Consider the following 15,022-nt stretch of genomic DNA (forward strand, 5'->3'; position numbering starts at 1 on the left):
GGCCTGATCCAAGGAGGTCAGCTGCCAAGCATGAGACCAGGGCACCGAGGGAGGCAGGGTGGTCTGGGGACACCTGGCTTCCACCACACCTGGTGACCCACCTCTGGTTGTACTTCTAGGTGAGCCTCAAAGCAGGAGCGCTGAACCAGGCTACCATCTGACGACCATCAGCTACTGCTGCCAGTCTGTCCCCTGCCCAGGCCTGTCACCGTGTCATCTCTCAGCAGGTGAGGCAATAAGGTACCGTGTCCTAGACCAGGTTGTCTCTGGGGAGCAGGTGTCTCTGCCAGCCACGCATATGTGGGCCTGGGGTGAGGCTAGGCTGTAGGATCCTCGGTGGGTGGCCTGGCCCTCACATCATCACATGCCTTCTCATTCTCCTAAAGGTAGGGCCCTCATGAAGGCTACTCTATAGGTTACCCCCCCTCACATTACCGCTCATGTGGACATGCCCCCTCGTGGGGAGCAGCGGAAGAAAACAAGCTGTCTCCATGGGTTGTTGGCCTTGCCTTGGAAATCAAGCTATGTGCTCCCCCCTCAACCCCAGGAAAAGAGCTGCTGCTTAGGCCATCACCCTTATTCAGCAGCTCACTGTGGCAAATGCGACGGGCGGGGGTAGGTAAACCAACACTCCTACCCATCCCACACCTTGCAATCTAAGCTCCTTGGTCCCTTCAGGCCCAGGGGGCTGTGCCCACCAGCAAAAGCTGCCTTTCAGGCATTTCCCAGGGAGACAGGCTGCCACGCTCTGCCACCTGATGCTTATCGAGGGCTTGTAGAGATCAGCCATGTCAGGGAGGCTGGCTGAAAAGGCACAATGACTTCCACTCATCCAGAGATTCTAGACACTGTGTCCCGAGTCGAGTCGGATCAGCAGCACTGGGAATGTAGCACTTTGCCCTGCCCTGCCCCCAACTCCGAGTTTACCAAGTTACACATCACAGGATGAAGCCCCCCCCCACCACTGCCACTGCACCACCCCCCCCAAGAAAGCTGTCCATGCATATCCTCTGTGCCCGAGGAGAAAGATGTTTGGCCACGCAGTGACAGAGCCCGTCCCCTGAGTAGCTGGCTCGTTTTCCTGTCTGCTTTGTCCGCTGAAAATCCCAGGTTCATGTTCAGCTTCATTCCATCTCTACTCTCCCCCACTTCTGCTTTTCTTCTTGCTTGGGTGGGGTGGGGGTACAAGCACACTTATGTATATGGAGAGAGACACTCACTTGTCCATGTAGAGCTAAGGTGTCTGGAGAGTCTTGTTGCCAAAGCAGGCTTGCGTCCACTCGCCCATACGCGGCAAAGCTGATCTAATGACACCAGGTTTATTGATGAAGGAAAGTACAGTGTTTATTGCAGGAGCAAACGGGGAGTCCAGGACAGCTAGTGCTCTGAACACTGGAGCGCTCTGATGCATTTCAGGAACGCATTTTTAAAGGCCAGGTGAGGGGGCCTCGTAGGGTGTGTGATCAACTTGTGCACGGCTGATCACATCTACAGGGGCACTACCACATACACGCAGACTGGCAGAGGGCATGCACATCAGGCCCGTGGGCACACACAGGCACACAGCCCCGAACGCACAAGCAGAAATGCACACACATCTCTGTACAGTGAGGGGTGGGTGGCCATTCCCCTGGGCTTCAAAATCCCCAACTGCTGATGCTTCTCAGAACTATTCTCATTGAATGAAAGTTTCCAACCAAGATAGGAACACATGCCTGCTAAACCCTGATTTCAGTGCCTGTGCTATGTCTATTTATAGCAAGAAAGTTTGGTTTTTCAAACATGGCCTGTGGACCAGTGAAATTGCTGTCATGCCTCATCTGGGCCAGAGAGTTAATGTGTGAATAAGAAAAACCCGGAATGTGGCCTGCACACCACAAGACTGGCCCAGCCTCCTGACGCCTCCCTGTGTGCTGTTGGAGCCATTGTCCCTGTGCGACCTGTCCCCAGCTTTCGGGCTGGACCCATCAGGCCTCCTCCGGTAGTTTCTCTTTCAATGGGGTCACTGTCAGCTAGGGCACGTGCTTTCCGTGGAACAGTTAGCGTCACAGTGGTCTTCCGGCATAATTACATGTTGGGTCAGAGAGAATTTCTTTCCCCTTCTAGAAAAGCCAGTCCGTGCTTGGGATAGGTGTGTTATATGTGTGTATATGCATGTGTGTGTGTGTTTTCTAGTATAAAAACAAACTTCCCCCATAAAGTCTGTGAACTTTTTGGAATGACAGCAAATTTAAATGATGAATAAAGCAAGCTCGTTCATGGGAAACTTGCATTTTGTGCTGTGGATTGCTAGGGGGTGCCATGTGAGACAGTGGAAAGAACCCTCAGCTAGCCTTCAACACTTTGAGTTTGGGCTCTGGGTCCACAGATTTTGGCTGCAGGACCTTTGCCTCTTGGCTTAATTCCTGAGTTTTGTACTTTCTCTCTTTATATATATATATATAATTATTATTATTATTTATTTATTTATTTTACTTTTTTACCTTTTTTTGCCATGCCTGCAGCATGTGGAAGTTCCTCAGCCAGGGCTCAAACAGGCAGCACAGCAGTGACCTGAGCCACAGCAGTGACCTGAGCCACAGCAATGACAATGCCGGATCCTTAAGCCACTGAGCCACCAGGGAATTCTCTGTACCTTTTTTTCTGTACAAAACAAAAGTCAGTCTATTTTGCCAACTTTAAGGGCTAGTAGAGGAATACATAAACAAAATGGGCATGGCAGTGATATATTACTAACAAAGCACTGTACGAATGTCAAGGTATTATTTATGGTCACGGGGGTGATACGATAATTCTGGGACTTGGAGTTCCCGTCATGGCTCAGTGGTTAACGAATCTGACTAGAAACCATGAGGTTGCAGGTTTGATCCCTGGCCATGCTCAGTGGGTTAAGGATCTGGTGTTGCCGTGACCTGTGGTGTAGGTTGCAGATATGGCTCGGATCCTGCATGGCTGTGGCTTTGGTGTAGGCCGGCGGCTACAGCTCTGATTTGACCCCTAGCCTGGGAACCTCCATGTGCTGTGGGTGTGGCCCTAAAAAGACAAAAAATAAATAAATAAATAACTCTGTCATCTGCTCCCTCTCACTGGGGCTGGGAAGGTTTTACAAACAGGAGCCTGGTGTCTACCCAGGTGATGGACCAGAGAGCACTCCTCTTCAGACCCGGTGAGGGTCTGTTCCCCCGGCTTTCTGGCTGGACAGAGAAGCTGCCGGAGGCGGGGGCAGGGGCGGTGCTGAGGACGCTGAGGGGCGCTCTGCCCGGGCCTTTGGAAAAGCAGGTCTCCCAACCCCTTAACTTTGGTTGTTTCAGGGGCAGCAGAATGAAAGAAGGCATGTCCAATAACAGCACCGCCAGCATTTCCCAGGCCCGGAAGGCTGTGGAGCAGCTGAAGATGGAGGCCTGTATGGACAGGGTGAAGGTAAGCACGCACACGAGTCAGCCTGACCCTCAGACCAACACTCAGCTCAAAGCACTCCCCGCTGTGGAGTTCCCACTGTGGCACAGTGGGTTAGGGATCCAGTGTTGCTGCAGCTGTGGCATGGGTTGCAGCTGCAGCTCAGGTTCAATCCCTGGCCCAGGAACTTCCATGTGCTGCAGGTGTAGCCCAAAAACAAACAACCGTCCCCCTCCCCCCCGTTTATAGAAGCCTCATGAGGATTAATACGTCACCCTATGTGCATCCAGCCAACACTGGCAGCTGTAACATTTACAGACCAGGGTTTGCTCCGGTGTTCCAAGTGTCTAGAGGATCAAAGGCATGCAAAATACACAGCATGCGTGAATTCCGTGAGGAGTTGCCAAAAATAGCCCTATTGAGCTCTGTTGTCATGCCAATAGGCGACAGAGGGTTTAACTGTGAGATCGATGCCAGTTTTCCTGTCTGATCCAGTGACTTGGAGGTTAGACAGCATCAGGTATTTGGACAGGGGTGCTGTTGAGAGCGTGTTGTGGAATCATGCATGCGTTTGTCAGATGCTCCTTTGGGGAAGGGGAGGAAAGCTGCCACCGCGGGGCACGGAGATCTTCACACTGGGAGAGCTGAAGCACAGAAAGCCACCCTTCTCCAGATGCCGCTTAGAAGCGAGGAGGAGGAGGCGGGGTGAAGGACTTTCGATCCTTGAGACGCACGCATTCCTGAGATGCAGCCCTGGCTCATGGACTGTAATAGAGCTGAACCTTATCAGGATTTTGACACCAGGAAGCACGTGTCCAGTGTGGCTGTGGTCCTTGGGGACACAGAACCAGGAGCCTCGCCCACGCTTCTGGGATTCAAATGAGGCAATCCACGAGACAGTGGGCACCTCCTAATGCCTTCTGATGGCAGCGCCAGCAGTCTGTCCCCTGCCCTCGTAAGGTTCCCATCACTGAGAGATCGGGCTAGTAGCACCACCTCCTGCCTCCATCAGGGCTTGCAGGCACCAGCACTCAGGGAGGCAGTGAGTGACAGGATGTATACAAGGCAAGAAGGGGTGCAAGATGGTACAGCTTGGTCTACATGGGTCAGCATACTGGGCACATACTAGTACCAACTACAAGTCAGATGTCCACCCTTGACCTTGATGCTAGAGGAGGGAGCAAAAAACAAAACAATCTAGCAGAGGGGGCACCCCAGCAGCACCCTAAGACGACAGTCACCGCTCTTGTGGTCCCTGATAGGACAGACATTGACTGAGAGGATGAGGACTGTGGTGAGATCCACTCGTAGCACGAGCATCCCTGAGCCCCTGCTCTGCCCTCTGCGTGGTGTTGGGCTGTAAACACGACTGGAATGTCCCTGTCCTGTCGCTCAGAGAAGACGCCCAGGAGTCAGAGCTAGAAGCTGGTTGGGAAGTGGAACTAGGAGAAGGGAAGGCTAGGAGAAGCAACCCTGGCTCATCACGTGCCCTTGGACTTGACAGAGGGGCCTCGGGTTGTGCTAGGAAGCCAGCCAGGGGTGCTGCATCCTCAGGTGCAGGGCATGACAATAACAGAGCATAGCAAGGGATGGTGCAGAAGATAGAGCCGTCAGAGACCAGGAGGCAGCAAAGGCTGCACAGGAAACCCGGAGAGGTGTCAGGGACCCGGGGAGCGCCGAGCAGAGAGTGGAGGCAGGATGGAGAGGCCAGCATGAGAACCTCAGCAGAATTAGAGGGGAAGTGTGGGAGTTGCCAGGGAAAGAGAAGTTAGCCCCCAGCTGTCAAGCCCATGGCCAGAGAACTGGAAACACCATGGGCACTGTCTTTGGTGGTGCCACCGCTGCCACGCCGGGAGTTCTGTTTTGGCAAGAAGACTCTTCATGATAACAACACATCATTACCTATGACCATCGCCTCCACAGAAGTCGAGGTGGGCACCCCGTGTCCCCATGAGGGCCCTTCAAGGGTCACTAAGGGCACATGCACAGGCTGCAAAAGAAAGAGGAGTTCATAAGGCAACTCAAAGTCCAGCTCTTTACCCAGTTGGTATTCCAGGGATGGGCAGCCCTGTTCTTGCAGTGACCAAGGAGAGGTCAGAAAAGCAGCTTCTCGATCCCAGGAGAGGCCTCTCGAGGTGTCTGCCGACTCTGCGGTAATTCCAGGTCCAGTGACTGCTGTGTCAGATTTTGTTCAGAGCCGGCAGAGTTTTGTCCCTGAGGAGGTGGCCCAGGGCTTGCCTGAGGACAGAGGTGGCCCTGAGGAACCACATCCTGGCCCGAGTTGCACAGTCACTGTGGTTTATTAGTTTTGTTTTTGCTCACACAACCTTGACCATTTTGTGTGTGTGTGTGTGGTAGGATACGCATCACATATAATTTACCATTTTAACCATTTTTGTGTGTTTGTTTGTTTTTAGGGCTGCACCTGCAGCATATGGAAGTTCCCTGGCTAGGGGTACAATCAGAGCTGCAACTTCCAGCCTACACCACAGCCGCAGCAACACCAGATCCTTAACCCACTGAGCGAGTCCAGGGATCAAACCTGCATCCTCATGGATACTGGTCTGGTTTTTAACTTGCTGAGCCACAAAGGGAACTTCCATTTTAACCATTTTTAAGTGTATAATTCAATAACATAAAGTATACCCACCATACTGTGTGGTCATCATCACCATCCATTTTCAGAACTTTTTCATTATTCCAAACAGAAACTCTCCTCGTCAAACTCTAACTCCTCAGCCTCTGGTGACCTCTCGACAACTTTCTGTCTCTATGAATTTGACTCTTCAAGGTACCTCATTTATATAAGTGGAATCATACAATGTTTGTCTGAATTTTGCATGTGGCTTACCTCACTTGGCATATGCCTTCAAGGTGTGTGAGAATTTCTTTCCTTTATAAAACAGAAGAGTATTTCCTTGTATGTACATACCTCATTTTATTTATCCATTCATCTGTTGGTGAACATTTGGGTTGTTTCCACCTTTGGACTGTTGTGCAGAATGCTGATATGAATATGAGTGTGCAGATCCGTCCTCTCACTTCTTTTGGGTCTATACCCAGAAGTGGAATTGCTGGGTCAATTCTACATTCAACATTTTTTTTTTCTTTTTAGGGCCTCATCCATGGCATGTGGAGGTTCCCAGGCTAGGAGTCAAATCAGAGCTGTAGCCACTGGCCTACACCACAACCATTGCAACTCAGGATCCACACCACATCTGCGACCTACAACACAGCTCACGGCAGTGCTGGATCCTTAACCCACTGAGTGAGGCCAGGGATCAAACCTGCATCCTCATGGATACTAGTCAGATTCGTTTCCACTGAGCCACAACAGAAACTCCCAAGGGTTTCTTGTATATTACATGTTACAGAGAGATTTCCCAGTTTGTTGTTTGTCTTTTAGCAGTCTTTAATTCCGTCTTTAATTATTTTTGATGTACCAATTTTTTAGAATTAAAATATCAAAACAAGCAATATTTCCTTGTAGACTCCTTTGCTTTATACATAAGGCTTTCCATGCTAAAACTAGATAAATATGCACCTATACTTTTTCTAGTTCTTTTATTATTTCATTCTTGATGTTTAACTATCTCATCCATCAAACTCATTATGTCATTTAGTTAAGGATCCAGATAAGATGTTTTTCAAAGTTTATTTTTTCAAAATTTAAACCAGTTCATAATTAACAGCCTGTAATTCCCCCCTTAGTCTGAAATGTGGAAATGTGGTAACTCATTCTGCTCTCCCACTTTTTTTTTTTTTTTTTTTTTTTGGCCACACCTGCTCCATGTGGAAGTTCCTGGGAAGTTCCTATGAAACAGCAGCGACCCAAGCCCCTGCAATGACAATGCCAGATCCTTAACCTACTGAGCTAGCCACTTTTGAGCAGATACTAACTCTCCAGGGTATTTCTTTCCCTACCCCTGGTCAGCCACCCCATCTCTATTACCAGATCTCTGTCTACCATATTAACGCTCATGGTCTCTAGTTTTATCCCTAGCCCACTTCTCTTTTAAACCTTGAAAATCTTCTTGGGTAAACTCATCTACTCCTGTGACTTTTTAATGTATCTGTATCTCTAGCCCAACCCCCTGAGCTCTTGTTCTATATACCAGGGTGCCCACTGGTCAATCTCCCAAAGCCTTAAAATCAGCACATCCAAAACTGACCTTTTTTACTTCATGTTCTTTTTGTGTATTCTCTCTCTCATTTCCTTAGACCACCATCCACCTGGTCTCTCAAACTGGAAACACTCTTTCATCCCCCGTAGTTAATTATTTCCACATCCCACCATTTTAGCTCCCTGAACATTTCTGAGATCTGTCCCCCTCTCCTCCATCCTCTCGGTCACATGTGTTGCCTGGCAACTGCAGCCGCTATAGGTGGTTTCCCTGCATAGATCTGCCCTTCCCCCTTCTCTCATTTAGCCTAGGATAAAAAAAAAATCTAACTGTGACTTACTCTACTTCAAACTGCAGTACATAAAATAGGAGCTCCTTAACCAGGTGTTGTCACTACTATGGCATGGGTTAGATCCTTGGCCCCAGAACTTCTGCATGCCATGGTCATGGCCAAAAACAAAGAGCTCCTTACATGACCTCCAAGGCTCTTGATTCAACCCACTCATTGTGTCCTAGGGACTATTTGTACTCCTCTAGCCTCATCTCTTTGTACCCCCTCCCACATGTCTACACATATACTTTCTCCAGCATTTCTTCCTGTTTTCTTTGTTTTAATTAAAGTATTGTTGATTTACAATATTGTGTCTATTTCTGCTGTACAGCAAAGTGACCCAGTCTACCTATATATATTCTTTTTCTCATATTATCTTCCATCATGTTCTATCACAAGATTGGATATAGTTTCCTGTACTATACAGTAGGACCTTATTGTTTATTCACTCTAAATGTAATAATTTGTATCTACTAACCCCAAACTCCCAGTCCATCCAACTCCTTCCCCCTCCCCCTTGGCAACCACAAGTCTGTTCTTTATATCTGTGAGTCTGTTTCTGTTTGGTAGATAGGTTCATTTGTGCCACGTGTTAGATTCCAGATATAGGTGATAGCATATGGTATTTGTCTTTCTCTTTCTGACTTGCTTCACTTAGTATGACAGTCTCTAGTTGTACCCATGTTACTGAAAATGGCATTATTTTGTTCTTTTTTAATGGCTGAGTAGTATTCCATTGTGTATACATACCGCATCTTCTTAATCCATTCATTTGTTGATAGATATTCAGGTACTTTCCACGTCTTGGCCATTGTGAATAGTGCTGCAGTGAACATAGAGTTCACGTGTCTTTTTTTTTTTTTTTTTTTTTTGTCTTTTTTTGCCATTTCTTGGGCTGCTCCTGCGGCATATGGAGGTTCCCAGGCTAGGGGTCTAATCGGAGCTGTAGCCACAGCCACAGCAACACAGGATCCAAGCCGCATCTGCGACCTACACCACAGCTCACAGCAATGCCGGATCCTTAACCCACTGAGCAAGGCCAGGGATCAAACCCCCAACCTCATGGTTCCTAGTCAGATTTGTTAACCACTGAGCCATGACGGGAACTCCTCATGTGTCTTTTTGAATTGTAGTTTTGTCTAGATATATGCCCAGGAGTGGGATTCTCCAGAAATTTCTTAACCATGCCCTGCTATGACATGCTCCTCCATCTGGAAGATTTTTTTTCTCTTCTGCCTGGACAGTATCTCTTCATTCATCAAATGCCAGTTTAGAGAGGAATATAGACACTGGTCTGTGAGCCCTGGCATTCCATCCCCTGGCTTTTCAAAAAGATAGTCTGCTTGCCTTAAAGTGGGAATTGGCCAAAATTCCAAGAACTCCACCCCAGGATTGGACAAACTGGGGCAAGTATGAAACATCCTTAGAGGGAAAGCACTAAAGAATAATTTACCTGAACTGGGACTTTCCACTGCCTCAGCTCACATCACCCACTCAAAGAACTGAATGAGGATGTATCAGCCACACTGTAAAGAGAATATTAAAACATTGTTTCATCAAACAATGAAGGGGTCAAGGAGAATCTCTCCTACTGTTCTTGCAAAAAGAGCAGACTTGGATTAGAACTTCCCCCTTTCTAAGAATTAAAAAAAGAAAAAGAAAGAAACGTTGGATGGAGGTAAATATTCTCTCAAAAAAAAAGAAAATCAAGGACCAAACTCTATCATACAAAAGACTAATAAAACATTCACTTAGGGAGGAATCTTCTTCCAAAGAACCAAAGAAAACTTTAGGTAACTCCTTTATAGTCTTAAAAAATATACAGCAAACATAGAATCTATGAGACAAGAGCTCAAAGGAGAAATAAAATAATGAGTTGAAAGGCAGGTAGAAAAAAACTAAGGAAAGAATTTGAAAAGGGACGGGGAAAACCATGAGACGGAGCAGAGTCTTTTTCTGTCTGACTCACTTCACTTAGTGTGATCATCTCTAGGTCCATCCATGTTGCTGCAAAAGGCATGATTTCATTCTTGTTTATAGTTGAATAATACTCTGTTGTATATATGTACTATATCTTTTTTAAATTTTCAGAGTTGTTTCATTAGGAATTCCTATCGTGGCACAGCAGAAACAAATCCAACTAGAAACCATGAGGTTGAGGGTTCAATCCATGGCCTCATACAGTGGGTTAAGAATCCGGCGTTGCTGTGACCTGTGGTGCAGGTCACAGATACAGCTCAGATCTGGCATTGCTGTGGCTGTGGTAGAGGCCGGCAGCTACAGCTTCTATTAGACCCCTAGCCTGGGAATCTCCATGTGCCTTGAGTGCAGCCCTAAAAAGCAAAAAAAAAAAAAAAAAAAAAAAAAAAAAAGTCATTAAAGTATAATGGATTAAGATGTGGTTGATTTACAATGTTGTGCCAATTTCTGCTGTTTGTACCACATCTTCTTTATCCATTCATCTGTCGATGGACAGTGAGGTTGTTTCCTTGTTTTGGCTATTGCAAATAGTGCTGCAATGAATATCGGGGTGCATATATCTTTTTAAATTATGATATTGCTTATATGTGGTATCTAAAAAATGGTATAAATGAACTTATATACAAAACAGAAATAGGCCCACAGACATAGAAAAAAATTGTGGTCATTGAAAGGTAGGGGAGGGATAAATTATGCATTTGGGATTAACACATACATGCTACTATAGGTAAATTAGAGAAGTTCTCTTTGTGGTTCAGATGGTTAAGAACCAGACATTGTCTCCATGAGGATGCAGATTGATCCCTGGCCCCTTGCTCAGTGTGTTAAGAATCAGGCATTGCCACAAGCTATGGCGTAGGTCACAGTTGTGGCTCGGATCTGGCATTGCTGTGGCTGTGATGTAGGCCTGCAGTTGCCACTTGGATTCAACCCCTATGCTGGGAACTTCCATATGCTGCAGGTATGGCCATAAAAAGAAAGAAAAATAGATGACAAATACCTACTGTATAGTACAGGAGCTAAACATTTCGTAATAAACTGTAAAGGAAAAGAATCTGAAAAAAATGGATGTGTATGTATGTGTGATAATTGAATCACTTTGCTGTACACCTGAAACTGACACAACATTGTAAATCAATTATAATGAAAGGAAGAAAGGGAGGGAGGAAGGAGGAAAGAAAGAAGAAGCAAAGAGTATAACACATGTAGAGAAAACCAAATTAATGCCACGGAGGACAGGCTTAAGAAACTGAGACAGGATTTCCCGTTGTGGCTCAGTGGTTAACGAATCCAACTAGGAACCATGAGGTTGTGGGTTCGATCCCTGGCCTCGCTCAGTGGGTTAAGGATCCGGCGTTGCCATGAGCTGTGGTGTAGGTTGCAGACGCAGCTCGGATCCTGTGTTGCTGTGGCTCTGGTGTAGGCCAGCAACTACAGCTCTGATTGGACCCCTAGCCTGGGAACCTCCATATGCCACGGGAGCAGCCCTAGAAAAGGCAAAAAGACAAAAAAGAAAAAGAAAGAAACTGAGACAGTAAGCAAAAGAAAAAGACAAGTATATTAAAACAGAGAGAGGGTAAGAGAAAGGAAGACTGACTACAACATCCCAACATTTAGATGCTCATGTTCCCACCAGAGAGAACAAATGGAATAAAAAGTATTCTGAAGGATAGAATATTAAAAGATTTCAGGACAAAAGATTTGAGTCTGCTGATCCAAACAGCTCAGCATATCCCAGGAAAGAATGGACTAGAAAATGATCAACCCGGAAAAACATACACAGCTGAGGTTATATGACCTCAAAGAAAGAATCCATTAAGTATAGAGGCAGGGGAGGGATCATTTAGGACAAGCACACCTCACTTAACACGTGTCAGATGCTTGAGTCCTCACGCCAGGCCTCAGGCATTGGTGCTACTGGAACCCCAGGCTTCAGACAGGAAAACCAAGGACCACAGTTGCCATGTGAGGAACTGGGGATACCAACCCAAATCCTGGGTCTGATAAACACAGCACCCCACCTACAGAAGGCAGAAATAGTCTAGACAGATTCGCATCTCCGTTCAGAAGATGTCAGCCTAAAATTCTTCAAAAATTCTCAAATTCTACCAAGAATTTGCTCCCTAGCCAAGTTGGTCATTTATGTCCTAGGCAACATAAACGTATTTTCAGTTATGCAGAAAGTTAAATCTAAATGTGCATCCTTTCTCTAGCAAGATTGTTTCATTCTTTTTTAAAAAATAATTATAGCTGATTTACAGTATTCTGTCAATTTCCGCTGTACAGCAGAGTGACCCAGTTATGCATATATATACGTTCTTTTTCTCATAGTATCGTCCATCATGTTCTATCGCAAGTTACTGGATATAGTTCCCTGTGCTATAGAGCAGGACCTCATGGCTTATCCATTCTAATTGTAATAGTTTGCAGAGTTCCCGTCATGGCTCAGTGACTAACGAATCCCCACTAGGAACCATGAGGTTGCGGGTTCAATCCCTGGCCTCGCTCAGTGGGTTAAGGATCCAGCGTTGCCCTGAGCTGTGGTGTAGGCTCAGATCTGATGTTACTGTGGTGTAGGCCGGCAGCTGCAGCTCCAATAAGACCCCTTGCCTGGGAACCTCCATATGCTGTGAGTGAGGCCCTAGAAAATAAATAAATAAATAAATAAACAAATGTAATAGTTTGCATCTAATAACCCTAAACTCCTAGTCCATCCCACTCCCTCCCCTTCCTCTTCCCCCTCCGCCTCAGCAACCACAGGTCTGTTCTCTTTGTCCATGAGTTTGTTTCTGTTCTATAGATAGGTTCATTTGTGCCATATTTTAGATTTTACGTATAAGTGATATCATATGGTATTTGTCTTTCTCTTCCTGACTTCACTTGGTATGAGAATCTCTAGTTCCATTCATGTTGCTGCAAATGGCATTATTTTGTTCTTATTATGGCTGAGTAGTATTCCAGTGTGTATGTACCACATCTTAATACATTCATCTGTTGATGGACATTTAGGTTGTTTCCATGTCTTAGCTATTGTGAGTAGTGCTGCAGTGAACATAAGGGTGCATGTACCTTTTTGAATGAAAGTTTTGTCTGGTTATATGCCCACAAGTGGGATTGCTGAATCATATGGTAGTTCTCTCTTTTTTTTTTAGGGCTTCACCCTCGGCATATGGAGGTTCCCAGGCTAGGGGTCCAATCAGAGCTGTAGCCACTGGCCACAGCCACAGCCATGCCAGATCCCAGCCGCATCTACGACCTACACCACAGCTCACGGTAATGCCAAATCCTTAATCCACTGAGCAAGGCCAGGGATCAAACCTGCATACTCCTGGATAGTAGTCAGATTCGTTTCTGCTGAACCACGATGGGAACTCCCATATGGTGCTTCTATATATAGGTTTCTGAGAAACCTCCATACTGTTTTCCATAGTGGTTGTACCAATTTACATTCCCACCAACAGTGTAGGGGGGTTCCCTTTCTCCACACCCTCTCCAGCATTTGTTATTTGTGGACTTAACGATGGCCATTCTCACTGGTGTGAGGTGGTACCTCATTGTAGTTTTGATTTGTATTTCTGTATGTTGAGCATCTTTTCATGTGCCTACTGGTCACCAGATGTTTTCTTTGAAGAGATGTCTGGGTGGTTTGTTTTTGGTTTTGAGTCGTATGAGTTTTTTGTATATTTTGGAGATCAAGTCCTTGTCAGTTGCAGCATTTGCAACTATTTTCTTTCTTTCTTTTAATGGTTTCCTTTGCTTTGCAAAAGCTTGTAAGTTTGATTAGGTCCCACTGGTTTATTTTTGTTTAAGTTTCTATGGCCTTGGATGACTGACCTAAGAAAACATTTATATGGAATATGTCAGATAATGTTTTGCCTTCTCTTCTAGGAGTCGTAGGGCGTCATTTCTTATGTTTAAATCTTTGAGCCGTTTTGAGTTTATTTTTGTGCATGGTGTGAGGGTGTGTTCCAATTTCATTGATTTACATGCAACTGTCTAGTTTTCCCAGTACCACTTGCTGAAGAAACTGTCTTTTCCCCATTTTATATTCTTGCTTCCTTTGTCAAAGATTAATTTACCATAGGTGAAAGGGTTTACTTCTGGGCTTTCTATTATGGTCCATTGATCCATATGCCTGTTTTTGTACCAATACCACATTATTTTGATTATTGTAGCTTTGTAATATTGTCTGACATCTGGGAGAATCATGCCATCTGCCTGGTTTTTTTTCCCCCCTTAGGATTGCTGTGGCAATTCTGTGTCTTTTATTTTAATCCATATAAATTTTTGGATTATTTATGAAATAATTTTGGATTATCTGTGGAAAATGTCATATATAATTTACAGGAATCACATTAAATCTGTAGATTGCTTTGGGTAGTATGGCCATCTTAACAATATTAATCTTCCAATCCAGGAGAATGGAATAGTTTTTCATTTCTTTGAATCCTCTTTAATTTTCCTTTATTAATGTTTTGTTTATTTGTTTGTTTGATTTTTGGACACACCCATAGCATAAGGAAGTTCCCAGGCCAGGGGTCAAATTGGAGCTACAGCTGCTGGCTTACACCACAGCCACAGCAATGCCAGATTCAAGCCGCATCTGAGACCTACACCACAGTTCACAGCAACACCAGATCCCTAACCCACTGAGTGAGGCCAGGGATTGAGCCAACATCCTCATGGATACTAGTTGGATTCATTTCTGCTGTGCCACAACAGGAAATCCTCTTCTTTTTAGTTTTTAGTGCTTTTTTATACAGTTTTTACAAATAGAAACAAATACACATGTACGTAATTTAGAACATCTCCATCACCTTAATAAGATCCCTTATGCCTGTTTATAGTTAGTATTTCACTCTGACCCTACAAAAGCCCTGAATACTATGATAAACCATAGCAGGAGACCCAGGTCTTAGGTCTCTAGCATTATAACATCCACTGCATTGAGAAATTACAGAAACATAATTGATTAGCTAGGAATGCTGGGACAGACTTGAAACTCGCAACACAGTATCTTCAACTATAATTGCTGAGGAGGAACTCCTCTTCTTGATCCTTTTATCATTATATAGTGTCCTTCTTTATCTTTCTTTATGGCCTTTGTTTTAAAAGTCTATTTGTCTGATTTGAGAATTGCAACTCCTGCTTTCCTATCATTTCCATTTGCATGAAATATCTTTTTCCATCC

The 15,022-nt window shown here is 45.3% G+C and overlaps 1 protein-coding gene across 3 annotated transcripts in view; it reads left to right on the top strand.

Annotated features, from left to right (window-relative positions):
- GNG4 (G protein subunit gamma 4) overlaps positions 1-15,022 on the top strand; it is a 72,709-nt gene that overhangs the window by 37,226 nt on the left and 20,461 nt on the right. For all 3 annotated transcript variants that reach the window (XM_084996926.1, XM_021072990.2, XM_021072991.2), the window contains exons 2-3: positions 120-227; positions 3,312-3,420. In XM_084996926.1, the coding sequence (XP_084853052.1) occupies positions 3,322-3,420 (99 nt within the window). In that variant the 5' untranslated portion in view covers positions 120-227; positions 3,312-3,321. The remainder of the gene's footprint in view (positions 1-119; positions 228-3,311; positions 3,421-15,022) is intronic.

Source organism: Sus scrofa, chromosome 14 (assembly GCF_054392235.1).
Source record: "Sus scrofa isolate SSC_HxYL_T2T_F1_AM1 chromosome 14, Sscrofa_HxYL_maternal_Yorkshire_Landrace_v2.0, whole genome shotgun sequence".
NCBI lineage: Eukaryota > Metazoa > Chordata > Mammalia > Artiodactyla > Suidae > Sus > Sus scrofa.